The sequence below is a fragment of the Nicotiana tomentosiformis genome, chromosome 1 (genome assembly GCF_000390325.3).
Source record: "Nicotiana tomentosiformis chromosome 1, ASM39032v3, whole genome shotgun sequence".
NCBI lineage: Eukaryota > Viridiplantae > Streptophyta > Magnoliopsida > Solanales > Solanaceae > Nicotiana > Nicotiana tomentosiformis.
This window is the reverse complement of record NC_090812.1, coordinates 133,475,147-133,488,479: the sequence shown is the minus strand read 5'-3', so window position 1 is coordinate 133,488,479 and position 13,333 is coordinate 133,475,147. Positions and strand designations below refer to the sequence as shown.

Here is a 13,333-nt window from a genome sequence, read left to right as displayed (position 1 = left end):
TGAGGATTATTACTAGAAAAAATAATAAAAAGAAAAAAATAAAGAAAATAAAATAAAAAAAAGAATGCAGAATTTTATTTTTTTAAGAAAGTGATAAAACAACAATAAAACGAAAAAAATAAAAGAAAGTGAAAAAGGTGAATAAACAAAAAACATAAAGGGAGATGTCTAATACAAATTTTAGGACTCGCCTATTTAACAATAAAGAATAAAAACAAAATAAAAAACATGAAATAGAGTGACAAGTTTTTGAGTGAAGAATTTTACTACAAACAACAAAAAATAATGAAAAATAAAAAAAGTAAAAAATATTTTAGAACAATTTTTACTGGAGAGAATAAAATTTCAAAAAAAAAAAAAAGAATCAAGTGGAAAATAACAAAAAAAATAAGGACAAGAAAAAAATAAACTGAAAAAGAATGATAGATTTTCACTAGAAAGAAATAAAAAGAACAGCTACAGAAAACAATAAAAAAACAAATAAAAAACTGAAAAGAGTAGAAGACTTTACTAGAAAAAAAAACCTAAGTGAAAAAGCAATGAGAAAATAGGACAAAATAAAAGAAAGAAAAAATAAAAAATAAAAGAAAGAAAGTGAAAACAAAAGAAAGCAAAGGTATTTTGGTAATAATATTTTTTTAATGTGATATTTGCTTGAATTTCTCTTAATCTTAAAAGGTAAAAGAAAGGCCTCGAGCATAGTCACTTTAGTCCAAAAAATTAAGAGGGGTCTGAACATATTTTAGAAACTAGAGAGATTTAAGCATCAAGTTAAGAACTTCAGGGGATAAAATCTAAACACAAGAAACACAAAGGAAAACAAAAATATCAGTGAGCACCAAGTACAAAGATTAAAAGATACAATTCTTATAATTAAAGAGCTTCCGTTTGGAGTATATATCCATCAAACGGAATACAAATTGAACTGAAGACGAGACTGATGGAAGCGACATAGAGCATAAGGAAGCTGAGGCTCTATGGAAAAGGAAACTATAGCTCTTAGCACATCCAATTCCACTGCTATATTAAACCCTCCAAACATAGGTATATAAAGTAGGAACTTCTCTGCAGAAACATAAAGTCATAAAGTGCTTCCATTTGTTTAAGGTAAAGATTTAATTGCCAAATAACCTGCCCTGCAATCTCCTAAGGAATTGACGATAATCCATCTTGAATTTTGAAATCGGATCCTTCAATTTAGCATTTCAAGCTCCGTATTATAATAATCTTCGATGAAATTGTTTTCCTCATGTCACAGTTGATTGTAAAAGTTTTGCTGTATTGCATAATTCAAGTAAAAGAATTACATGGCTGAAATAATCAGTGGTTCAAACTTACAACTCTTTCATTTTACCCCTTGATTTTCCCATTACAGACAGCACTCCCTTTTCAAAAATTATGCATCCAGATGACAAGTTCAGTTCCGATGTTATATACCTTGACTATGGAAGAACATGTGAGCGGAATATGAGGGGATAGGTGCAGCAAAATCCACTACTCCAACACTGCACAAAAGTCTTATTTAGTCTAGAACCAAAACTTATGTAAAGCTAATGAAGCAAACTGAACTGAAGAGTCGTAACTACAAAATTCACAATATGATAGCATAGGCAGATTCGTGCATATCCTGCCCTTTAGAATCATCTGTTTATGGTGTCGAGGAGATCTATAGCAATTACAGTGGTGGAATGAACTATTGAATATTAAACAAAGAGCAGTACTATAACGAAGAACTCCAGAGTGTATCGGAACTAACCACAGAAAGCAATGGCCCCTGCTTAAACTTGTCATGAAATGAAAAAGCTATTGGTTTGGGGTCATCTCCAGGACCCCTAATGAACCCACTGGATAAATAAAAGAAATAGAAGTTGTTAGAACACCAAGGATAAAATTAAGTTCATATACAATCCAGTAAAATGTGAACAGATTTATCTCCATCAGAACCACCACATATATGAAACCTATAACCAATTAATACTACAAACAATAATAATAGACAAGCATAGATAAACAAAGAAATCCCAACTTACACCAAAGATGCTGAAATCAGTGGACTTCTTCTAACATCATATATTGCTATAAGACCCCTGTACAAGTCATCCCCATCTCGATAAGATAAGGCTAGACGCTCTCCTGAAGCATCCCATGCCATCTTATCAATTCCTCGACTGCATAAAGGAGAAAACTTCAGCGACAAATCATACATTACATATAAAAATGGGCATCCTCCTCCTTACATACACAGCCAGTTCCTCCAAGTAGTCCAGAGAGCCAATATACACTGACTCATGTAAATTAGGCCTACTCAGTGTTATGGAGAGCGAGAAGCGGAAAAAAGCGAGGCCTCGCTTCACCGAAGCGAGAAGCGTGAAGCTAAGCGCGCGCTTTTTTCATGTGAATATAACACATAAATAAATAAAAAATTAAGTAGGCATAGATAAATGACCAAGAACTCAATACAAATAACATATTAAGCAAATGTTTCAATTCTTAAATTAAGAAGTAAATAATAGATACTAAAACTAGATAGTCAATAATCCTCAAAAGTCATAACATATTAAGCAAATGCAAAACCAAATCACAAAAGGAATTGTTAAAACATGGCATGACAGTGAACAGCAGAAAACAGAGCAGTGAACAGTGAACAACAGAAATTTTTTTAAAAAAAAAGAGCACAAGCATAAATTACAAAACAGGGGTGAACAGAGAAATAAGAACGGAAAAAAATAGAAAAGAAGAAAAGAACAGAGGAGAGAAGTCGAACAATGAACAGTGAAGTGAGTGAACAGCAGAAAGCACAAGCATAAAACAGGACAGAACAGACAAATAAGAACTGAAAAAAATAGAAAAGAAGAATAGAAAGAGAAGAAGAGAAAAGAGGAGAGGAGTCGAACAGTGAACAGTGAAGCAGAGAAAATCAGAAGAGGAAGAGAAGAGAAGAAAGAACTGAAGGAGAAGAGGAGAAGAAAAGCAGAAGAGACGAAGAGAATCTTACCTGAAGAGCAGAAGAGAAAAAGTCGAAGGTTGCAATCGTCGCTTGTAGCAGAGAAGCGGATGTTTGGAAGAAGTGTGCGCAAGTGTATTTGCAATATTTTTTTAAGAAAACCCTAGGCAGCCGCTGGACCTCGCTTAAGCGAGCTTTTCTACGCTTTTTTCATCGCCTCGCTTCTCGCTTTTTAGGGTGAAGCGTGCGCTTATTTACCAATGCCGCGCTTTAGGGCAGAAAGGCGCAGACCCCTCGCCTCGCCTCGCTTCTGCACTTAAAGCGAGAAGCGTGCGCTTTTAATAACACTGGGCCTACTGGATTTATATAGAGTTTAATCATTTTCTTAGCCTTGCACTTCAACTGAAATGAAAACAGAATGAAAAAAAGTGCTCGGAGAAAAGCGTAAACTGATGGAGTATATGTAGAATACAAAAGCAAAGCAAGCAAGAGTAGATAAAAGTTGAGACATGCAGAATAGAATCATCCATAGGGGATAGAAATCCTTGTGGTTAAGTCCTTTATGCTTTAGGAGTTGAAGCTCAAAATTAGAGTATACAACTGGCTGCAATTCTTTTCTGCCAAGTTGGACATGCAAATATTTCAACTAAAATATAGAAGGCATAATACATCCACAGCCCCTTAAAGTTGTCCAGACATTTCACTTACACACTTTATTTTAAGTCTATTCCATTTAAACACTTTAAGTAGGTCTTTACTGTGTCATTTAGACACAAAATTAACAGGCAGCCAAACCCAACAGTTGCGGGTAATTCACACGCCAGCTTGACGAACAAAATAGGGACACGCGGAATTAAGAAAAACTTTTGAAAAAAGGAAAAGAAATACGTGAAGCTGAACACACACAAAATGGGAGTGGTGACCATAAGACGGATCAACAATTCGTGAACGACGAAGCAGCTTTTGCAAAGGCAATCGATAAAGGATTCACCTATTTGGACCTCAACAACGACGACGTTTTATCCCAATCCGAGCTTCACAAAGTATTCGAGTCTCTCCGCCACATAGAGGCTCATTTCGGCGTCGACGTTGCAGCCTCGCCGGAGGAACTCACCCACCTCTACGATTCCATCTTCGAGACCTTCGATTGTGACCCCAACGGCACAATTGACGAAAGGAATTTGGGAATGAGGAAAATTATGCTGGCCATCGTTGATGACTTGAATCGTCGCAGATTCAAATGGCTCTTGATGAAAGTGACTAGAATTTGATTAAACAAGCTGCAGATCTCGAAGCTTCTAAGCTTCCTGCCTAATAAATTATAACCGCTCTTCCTTTCTTTAGCAATAAAAAATTGTTTTTCTGTTTTTCTCAACAAAACAAGGTGGCCGCTGAGAAGCACCTGCCGATGTTGAATCTTCTGGCTAGAATTGCAGCAATCGAATCTAAAAACGAGAAGAAAAATGAGAAGTTTATGGTGGTGGCCGGATTTAAAGTTGTTGGTAGTAGTATACCCAAATCTGAAGGAGTATACGGTAATAATCGTGTGAACAATACTGAAAAATTAAAAGACAAGTTCACTAGAAAATTTTCCGGCAGAAGCTATTTATTTTCCGGCAAAAAATATGTAGAGTTTGTTTTTTGGGATGATTTCACGCGCTTGAAAAATGTGAGAAATACTTGCCTTGCCATGTCACCGCATTGTGTCTAAATGACACAGTAAAGACCTATTTAAAGTGTTTAAATGGAACAGACTTAAGATAAAGTGTGTAAGTGAAAAGTGGGGATAACTTTAAGGGGATGTCGATGTATTACGCCAATATAGAAGAATGAATACCTTCTTGATGCTTTACATTTAGGATTAGCTTATCGAGGCACCGGAAGAAACAGCAAGGTAAACAAATTAAAATCAGGTGCATATTGATCAATTTACTTTAACATCTAATCTTTTGATAGTCTTTTTTTTTTTTTTGATGACCGAGAAATCCGTCTGGGGCCGATCCTTTGGACCAACCGCAGCCTTCGAAACTCGGTGGATAATGGGCCCGCCCCTCTACCCTTCTCCACTTTAATACCAGGCTTTGCTTTGCATGGCGTGGGGGCTTGAATCTGTTCTTTTGATAGTCTTTGCGCAAAAAAAAAAATATTTACCCATTTTTTCAGAACCTTGAAAAGAAATTCAGGGTTTTGGATAACTTGAAAATTTGAAAAAATTCAAGGATGAAAAAGTTGTTTTTCAAGTTATCCAAAAAATTGAAAAATCATTTCTCAGTTTTGACATGTTTTTGCAAAAACAATCAAACAAATAAAACTGAATCAGAACTTGAAAAGAATTATGGCCGACAACTTTTCATCCATTTTCCCCTCTAAATGCCACTATTTGAGAAAGAATTGGGCCTCCAAAATTTCAAAATTTTCAAAGCGAACCAACATAACAAATTGCCTCAGATAAGCTCTCTAACGGCTTGAACATCAAATATTAAGTAACCAATATTCGTGCACCAAATTATGGAGCTTCAGTTAAACAACACTTGCAGCATACCACTCTCTCCTTTCTGTAATTTATTTTTCGTTTTTCATTATCTTTGCCTTCATTGTGTAACTTCTCCCTCGTTTATCTACTACTCTATTTAGCGTGGAAGATTTCCTCACGGATAGGTTAACTATCATATTAAAAACAGCATTTGGCTTTTCTTCCCTACTTATCTAATGTTTGTAGGTAAATTATTTCCTACTATTGTGCTATCAGAAGTATTTCTATTTTATCAGATTTAGAACGCCTCTCTAACGTCTCTCTCTCTCTCTCTCTGCTACACAAACGCCCCCCTTTCGCTACTAGCGTCGGCTCCCAATCGGCGACCCCCCCCCAAAACCCCCCCTCCTTCCCGTCTCTCTATCTTCTCCCTTCTTCTTCTTCCTCTTTCTTTCTCCTCCTCTACCCCGCTTCTCTTCTATGCCCCCGTCTCTTTTCTTCCCCCTTTTTTCTTTCGTCGAGTCATGCTGCCCTAACAGCAGCGGCAAAAGAGGGCGGCACCCTCTTTATCTTCTCTTCCACCCCTTTCTCTCTCATGTTGCTCGTCGGATTTCTAGCCCTAGAAGCGGCAGCAGAACCCTTGGGAGGCGCATGAAGCACACGCGCGGGCAGCAAGAGGCGGCACGGGGCGCGTGGGAACTTCCAGATTTTCCTTTCTGTTGGTCCTGTTGCGTTGTGTAGGCGTCCTCGACTAGAGTCCAGACCCATCCAGCCCCATATTCGCTCCCCAAGGAATGGCAACATCTTTCTCGGCACCCCAGTTTAACTCCAAGTTCTATTGTTCTGGCTTTAAAATTTGTTATTTCGCTTTTTGGTATTTGTCTGTCTGCCTTTTATCCTTGACTATTGTATTTACTTCAACTAGCTTACATTTTCTCTGCCATTAATTGAGTCATTTGTATCTCTGCGTGCTTAAAATTGTTTTAGTCTATACTTAAACTTTGATTGCTTGTCTACATTTCTAGTAGTTGTAGTTTAGTCTATATTCCTTAGCCTAGTTCTTTGCTTGTGTAATGGATGCACTGAACGATGGTAGAGTAAGGTTATGTCCTCGGGTGGGACGGAGGGTCGGGGGAATGGGTGGTAAGGGGGTAGGGGATCCACTAGGCTGAGAGTGGGGTACTGGAACATAGGAACATTGACGGGTAAGTCTATAGAGTTAGGAAAGATTCTACAGAAGAGGGAGACTAGATGGGTGGGTACAAAAGCTCGGGATGTTAACGGGTTTAAAATTCAGGTGGTGCTAAGGGCAAGAACAATGTAGGTATTTTAGTTGATAGGGATCTCAGGGAACTAGTGCTGGATGTTAGGAGAGTGAACAATAAGTTGATGACTATTAAGCTAGCGGTTGGCGGGTTCACTTTAAACATGATTAGTGCTTGCGCACCTCAAGTGGGCCTGGACGAGGAGGTGAAAAGGAGCTTCTGGAAAGATTTGGACGAGGTTGTGCGTGGTATTCCGCACACCGAGAAGCTTTTATAGGAGGTGATTTTAATGGCCATATTGGGGAGACTGCTAGGGGTTATGACGGGGTGCATGCCGGGTTCGGTTTTAGAGATGGAAACGAGGGAGGAACCTCGCTATTAGATTTTGCTAGAGCTTTTGACTTGGTGGTAGTTAACACTTCCTTCCAGAGTAAGGTAGCCAAGACTCAAATTGATTACCTTCTCTTCAGGAGGTGTGATAGGGATCTTTGCACTGATTGCAAGGTTATCCCGAGTGAGTGTCTATCGACGCAGCATAGGCTCTTGGAAATGGAGTTGGAGATCAGGAAAGCAAGGAAGAAGAGAGCGGTGTACGGTCAGCCTAAGATCAAATGGGGAGCCTTGACTAAGGACAAAGCTCAGGAGTTGGGGGAGAAGTTGTTAGCTATGGGGGATTGGAGTAATGGGGATGCGAGTAGTATGTGGATCAAGATAGCGAACTGCATTAGGGAAGCTGCTAGAGTGGGGCCAGGGGTCACGAAGGGATACGCGGGAGACTACAAAGGGAAGTGGTGGTGGAATGGGGAAGTCCAAGGTAAAGTGGAAGCCAAGAAAGCGGCATATCTGAAGCTAGTGGAGAACACGGACGAGGAGGAGAAGAGGACATATAGGGAGTGTTATAAGAAGGCTAGAAAAGAGGCAAAATTAGCAGTCGCGGCGGCGAAGACTGCAGCATTTGAACGATTGTAGGAGGATTTTAGGGGCAAAGGAGGTGATAGGAAGCTGTACAGGTTAGACAAGATTAGAGAGAGGAAGGCTCGGGACCTGGACGAAGTGAAGTGCATCAAAGAAGAGGATAGCAAGGTATTGGTGGAAGAGGCGTATATTAGGCGTAGATGGCACACGTACTTCCATAAACTCTTGAACAAGAAAGGGGACAGGAACATCGTGCTCTGTGAGTTGGAGAACTCAGAGAGCCAGACTAATTTTGGGTTTTGTAGGCGTATTAAGGTTGAGGAGGTTTAAGGGGCAATGCGAAAGATGAGCAGGGGTAAGGTGATTAGGCCTGACGAGATCTTGGTGAAATTTTGGAAGGGCGCGAGTCGAGTAGGCTTGGAGTGGCTTACTGGTTTGTTTAATGTCATTTTCAGGACGAAGAAGATGCCCGAATATTGGCGGTGGAGTTTGATGATTCTGTTGTACAAAAACAAAGGTGATATCCAAAATTGCAACAACTATAGGGGTATCGAGTCGATGTTACACTATGAAAGTTTGTGAGAGGGTGGTGGAGAGGAAGTGTGTCCATTCACCTTGTGAGAAGATTGGCGGAGCGATATCGGGAGGAAAAAAAGGACTTACATATGGTGTTCATTGACCTAGAGAAAGCCTACGACAAAGTCACGAGGGAGGGTCTACGGAGATGTTTGGAGGTTAGTGGTGTTCCGGTAGCGTACACTAAGGTAATTAAGGACATGTATGAGGGAACTAAGACTCGGATGAGGATTGCGAATAGTGACTCAGAACATTTCCCAATGGACATGGGGCGTTTTTGTTTGCCCTGGCATTGGATGTGCTGACGTGACACGTACAAGGGGATGGGAGGTGTCATGGTGCATGTTATTTGCTAGTCTTGATTGACGAGACGCGAGGCAGGGTTAACGCTAGGTTGGAGGTTTGGAAATAGACACTAGAGTCTAAAGGTTTTAAGTTGAGCAGGTCGAAAACAGAGTACTTGGAGTGCAAGTTCAGTGATGAGATGCATGAAGCAAAAGTAGAAGTGAAGATCGATACTCATGCCATCCCCCAAAGGAATAGTTTTAAGTATCTTGGGTCTGTAATCCAAGGCAACGGAGAGACTGAAGAGGATGTTACTCATTGAATTGGAGCGGGGTGAATAAAATGGAGGCTCACTTATAGGGTTCTATGTGATAAGATTATGCCACCAAAACTTGGAAAGTTTAACAGAGTGGTGGTTAGACCGAAAATGTTGTATGGGGCTGAGTGTTGGCCTGTCAAGAAGCCTCACATCCAGAAGATGAAGGTGTTGAAATTAGGATGTTGAGATAGATGTATGGGCATACAAGGAAAGAAAAGATTAGGAACGAAATTATTAGGGACAAGGTGGTAGTGGCTAGCTTATAAGGAGAGGATTGCCCAATACCATATAAGAAGACCAAGGACCTCAAATCCCACCGATGTGGGACAACTCAAACCCCCCACCCCACCCCCCATGCCCAGGCCTGCAAACTGGAGCGTGGACAACATAAATGGGCTCAACATCGGTAACAATAATTGGGATGGGCCTGACTCTGATACCATGGTAAATAGACATTGGGCCTAGCTCAACCCCAAAAGCTAGCTCAAGAGGTGAGGATTGCCCAAGACCATATAAGGAGACCAAGGACCTCAAATCCCTCCGACAACATCCCCCCCCCCCCGCCAGGCATGCAAACTGAAGCGTGGACAACATAAATGAGGGCCCAACATCGGGAACAATATAAATGAGGGCCCAACATCGGGAACAATAATTGGGATGGGCCTGGCTCTGATACCATGATAAATGGACCTTGGACCTTGGGGTTGAGTTAGGCCCAAGGTCCATTTATCATGATATCAGAGCCATGCCCATCCCAATTATAGTTACCGATGCCGGGCCCCCATTTATGTTGTCCACGCTAGAGTTTGCAGGCTCGAGGGGAGGGGGAGGGGGTTGAATTGTCCCACATCGAAGGGCAACTTTGGGGTTGAGTTAGGCCCAAGATCCATTTATCATGGTATCAGAGCCAGGCTCATCCCAATTATTGTTACCGATGCTGGCCCCCATTTATGTGGTCAACGCTCCAGTTTGCAGGCCTAGGCGTGAGGGGCGGTGTTGAATTGTCCCACATCGCAGGGATTTGAGGTCCTTGGTCTCTTTATATGGTCTTGGGCAATCCTCACCTCTTGAGCTAGCTTTTGGGGTTGAGTTAGGCCCAATATCCATTTATCAAATACAATGAGCCATATTTATAGCTATATACAATACATATCTTACTCTTATTCCACGTGGGACTAAGACTAATTATATATTAACTACATAACTATCTAACACTCCCCTCAAACCGGTGCATACAAATCATAGGTACCGAGCTTGTTACATATGTAACTAATACGAGGACCAGTGAGGGATTTGGTGAAAATATCTGCAAGTTGATCATTCGACTTCACAAATTTTATAGTAATATCTCCTGGGAGCATTTTTTTCTCTGACGAAGTGAGAGACAATCTCAATGCGTTTAGCAGTGTTTTGGAGAGCGAGAAGCGGAAAAAAGCGAGGAGGCCTCGCTTCACCGAAGCGAGAAGCGTGAAGCTAAGCGCGCGCTTTTTTCATGTGAAGCGCAATATAACAAATAAATAAATAAAAATTAAATAAGCATAGATAAATGACCAAGAACTCAAAAACAAATAACATATTAAGCAAATGTTTCAATTCTTAAATTAAGAAGTAAATAATAGATACTAAAACTAGATAGTCAATAATCCTCAAAAGTCATAACATATTAAGTAAATGCAAAACCAAATCACAAAAGGAATTGTTAAAACATGGCATGACAGTGAACAGCAGAAAACAGAGCAGTGAACAGTGAACAACAGAAATTTTTTTAAAAAAAAAGAGCACAAGCATAAATTACAAAACAGGGGTGAACAGAGAAATAAGAACGGAAAAAAATAGAAAAGAAGAAAAGAACAGAGGAGAGAAGTCGAACAATGAACAGTGAAGTGAGTGAACAGCAGAAAGCACAAGCATAAAACAGGACAGAACAGACAAATAAGAACTGAAAAAAATAGAAAAGAAGAATAGAAAGAGAAGAAGAGAAAAGAGGAGAGGAGTCGAACAGTGAACAGTGAAGCAGAGAAAATCAGAAGAGGAAGAGAAGAGAAGAAAGAACTGAAGGAGAAGAGGAGAAGAAAAGCAGAAGAGACGAAGAGAATCTTACCTGAAGAGCGGAAGAGAAAGAGTCGAACGTTGCAATCGTCGCTTGTTGCAGAGAAGCAGATGTTTGGAAGAAGTGTGCGCAAGTGTATTTGCAATATTTTTTTAAGAAAACCCTAGGCAGCCGCTGGACCTCGCTTAAACGAGCTTTTCTGCACTTTTTTCATCGCCTCGCTTCTCGCTTTTTAGGGTGTAGCGTGCGCTTATTTACCAATGCCGCACTTTAGGGCAGAAAGGCACAGACCCCTCGCCTCGCCTCGCCTCGCTTTTGCGCTTTAAGCGGGAAGCGTGCGCTTTTAATAACACTGGCGTTTAGTTCTCTCATGGAACGCCGGATTTGATGCAATATGAAGGGCAGCTTTATTATCACACACGAGTTTCATCTGGCTAATCTCACCAAATGTCAACTCCCTGAGCAACTGTTTGATCCAAACTAGCTCACATGTTGCCGGTCATTGCTTGATATTCTGCTTTTGTACCATATTCTGTTTCTTGCTCTTCCAAGATACCAAATTACCTCCTAGTAGAACACAATATCCAGATGTAGGACGTCTACCAGAAGGCGATCTTGCCCAATAAGCATCTGAGTATCCAACAATCTACTTATCGCCTCGATCCTCAAACAATAATCTTTTACCCAGAGCTAATTTTATATACCGAAGAATGCGAACAACTACATCCCAATGACTATCAGAGGGAAAATCCATAAACTGACTCACGACACTTGTAGGAAAGGAAATGTCAGGTCTAGTCTTTGTGAGGTAATTTAATTTACCAACCAGTCGTCTATCTATTGTAAGATAGCTAAGCGACTTCCCCTGTACTTGCAGAAGTTTAGAATTCGGATCCATAGGAGTGTCAACAGGTCTACAGCAACATACTTCCGTTGTGAGATCACAGTACCTGAGCTAGACTGAGCGACCTCAATACCCAGAAAATACTTTAATTTGCCCAGATCCTTAGTCTGAAAGTGATGAAAGAAATGTTGCTTCAACTTAGTAATACCATCTTGATCATTGCCTGTAATGATAATATCGTCAACATAAACCACCAGATAAAAATAAAAATTTGAAGCAGAATGCCAATAAAACACAAAATAATCAGCTTCACTAGGAGTCGTGCCAAACTCTTGAATAATTGTGTTGAACTTACCAAACCAGGCTCGAGGAAACTGCCTTAGATCAAAGTGACCTACACAACCGACATACAATGCTATTTGAACCCCCCCCCTCCCTGAGCAACAAAAACCAGGTGGTTGCTCCATATAAACTTCATCATCAAGGTCACCGTGAAGAAAAGCATTCTTAATGTCCAATTGATAGAGAGGTCAAGGCGAATTGATGCTATTTTAGTCACGGGACAGAAAGTATCACTGTAATCGAGCCCAAATATCTGAGTATACCCTTTGGCAACAAGAGAAGCCTTAAGTTGATCAGCCTGGCCATCTGGACCAACTTTGACTGCATACACCCAATGATAACCAACAGTAGATTTACCTGAAGGAAAAGGAACAAGCTCCCAAGTAGCACTCGTATGTAAAGGAGATATCTCATCAATCATAGCATGTCGCCATCAGCCATCCTGGATGAGACAGTGTTTCACCTGTAGACTTAAAGAAGGAAACAGAGGACAAAGATGATACATACGCATAATGGAGTGATGACAGACGATGATAACTTAAACCGACATAATAGGGATTAGGATTAAGTGTGGTCTGTATCCCTTTCCGAAGTGCAATCGATGGACTAGGAGGAAAGAAGTCCATAGTAGGAGCATGGTCAGGTGCAGGACGCGAATCAGCTGGGCCTAATGCTGGACGCGGAGAATGACGATAAGTCAAGAGTGGTATTCAAGTGGCTGGGGATCTAAGAGGAGCAGCACTAGATTCCTTAACGGTTGGTATGGGTAAGACTTTTATGGCTGAGGGTGTAAGCGGAGCTATAGTAAACTCCTCAAAGTCTGCATAGGTAAGACCTTAAATATATTAAGGTGGTCAGAAGAGATAAAGCAAGGTCTAAACTTAAAAATGTTACATCAGCTGACATAAGGTACCTACGAAGATCAGGTAAGTAGCAACGATATCCCTTTTGAACATTAGAACAACCAAGGAAGTCACACTTGAGAACACGAGGAGCTAATTTATCTTTCTCAGGGACTAAATTATGAAGGAAACATGTGCTCCCAAAAACACGAGGGGAAAGAAAGTATAAGGGTGACTAAGGAATCAATACTGAATGCGAAATCTGATTCTGGAAGGGAGAAGAAGGCATCTGATTAATCGAAGAACAAGTCGCGAGAACTGCATCGTCCTAAAAACGCATCGGAACATGAGACTCAATGAGAAGTGTGTGAGCCGACTCAATGAGATGTCCATGCTTGGTCTCTGCAACCCCATTCTGCTAAGGGGTATAAGGACAAGATGCCTGATGAACAATTCCTTGAGAAGTCATAAACTGCTG

The 13,333-nt window shown here is 40.6% G+C and overlaps 1 protein-coding gene across 6 annotated transcripts in view; it reads right to left on the bottom strand.

The window, feature by feature from the left end:
• Positions 1-847: 847 nt before the first annotated feature.
• LOC104097170 (aladin) overlaps positions 848-13,333 on the bottom strand; it is a 47,485-nt gene continuing 34,999 nt past the window's right edge. For 5 of the 6 annotated variants that reach the window (XM_009603696.4, XM_070191646.1, XM_070191664.1 and 2 more), the window contains 4 exons: positions 2,031-2,168; positions 1,757-1,844; positions 1,438-1,505; positions 848-1,276 (listed from right to left, as the gene is read on the bottom strand). In XM_009603696.4, coding sequence (XP_009601991.1) covers positions 1,443-1,505; positions 1,757-1,844; positions 2,031-2,168 — 289 coding nt within the window. In that variant the 3' untranslated portion in view covers positions 848-1,276; positions 1,438-1,442. Of the gene's footprint in view, positions 1,277-1,437; positions 1,506-1,756; positions 1,845-2,030; positions 2,169-13,333 lie in introns of those variants that run through there. The other variant, XR_011412617.1, reaches the window with a different exon arrangement.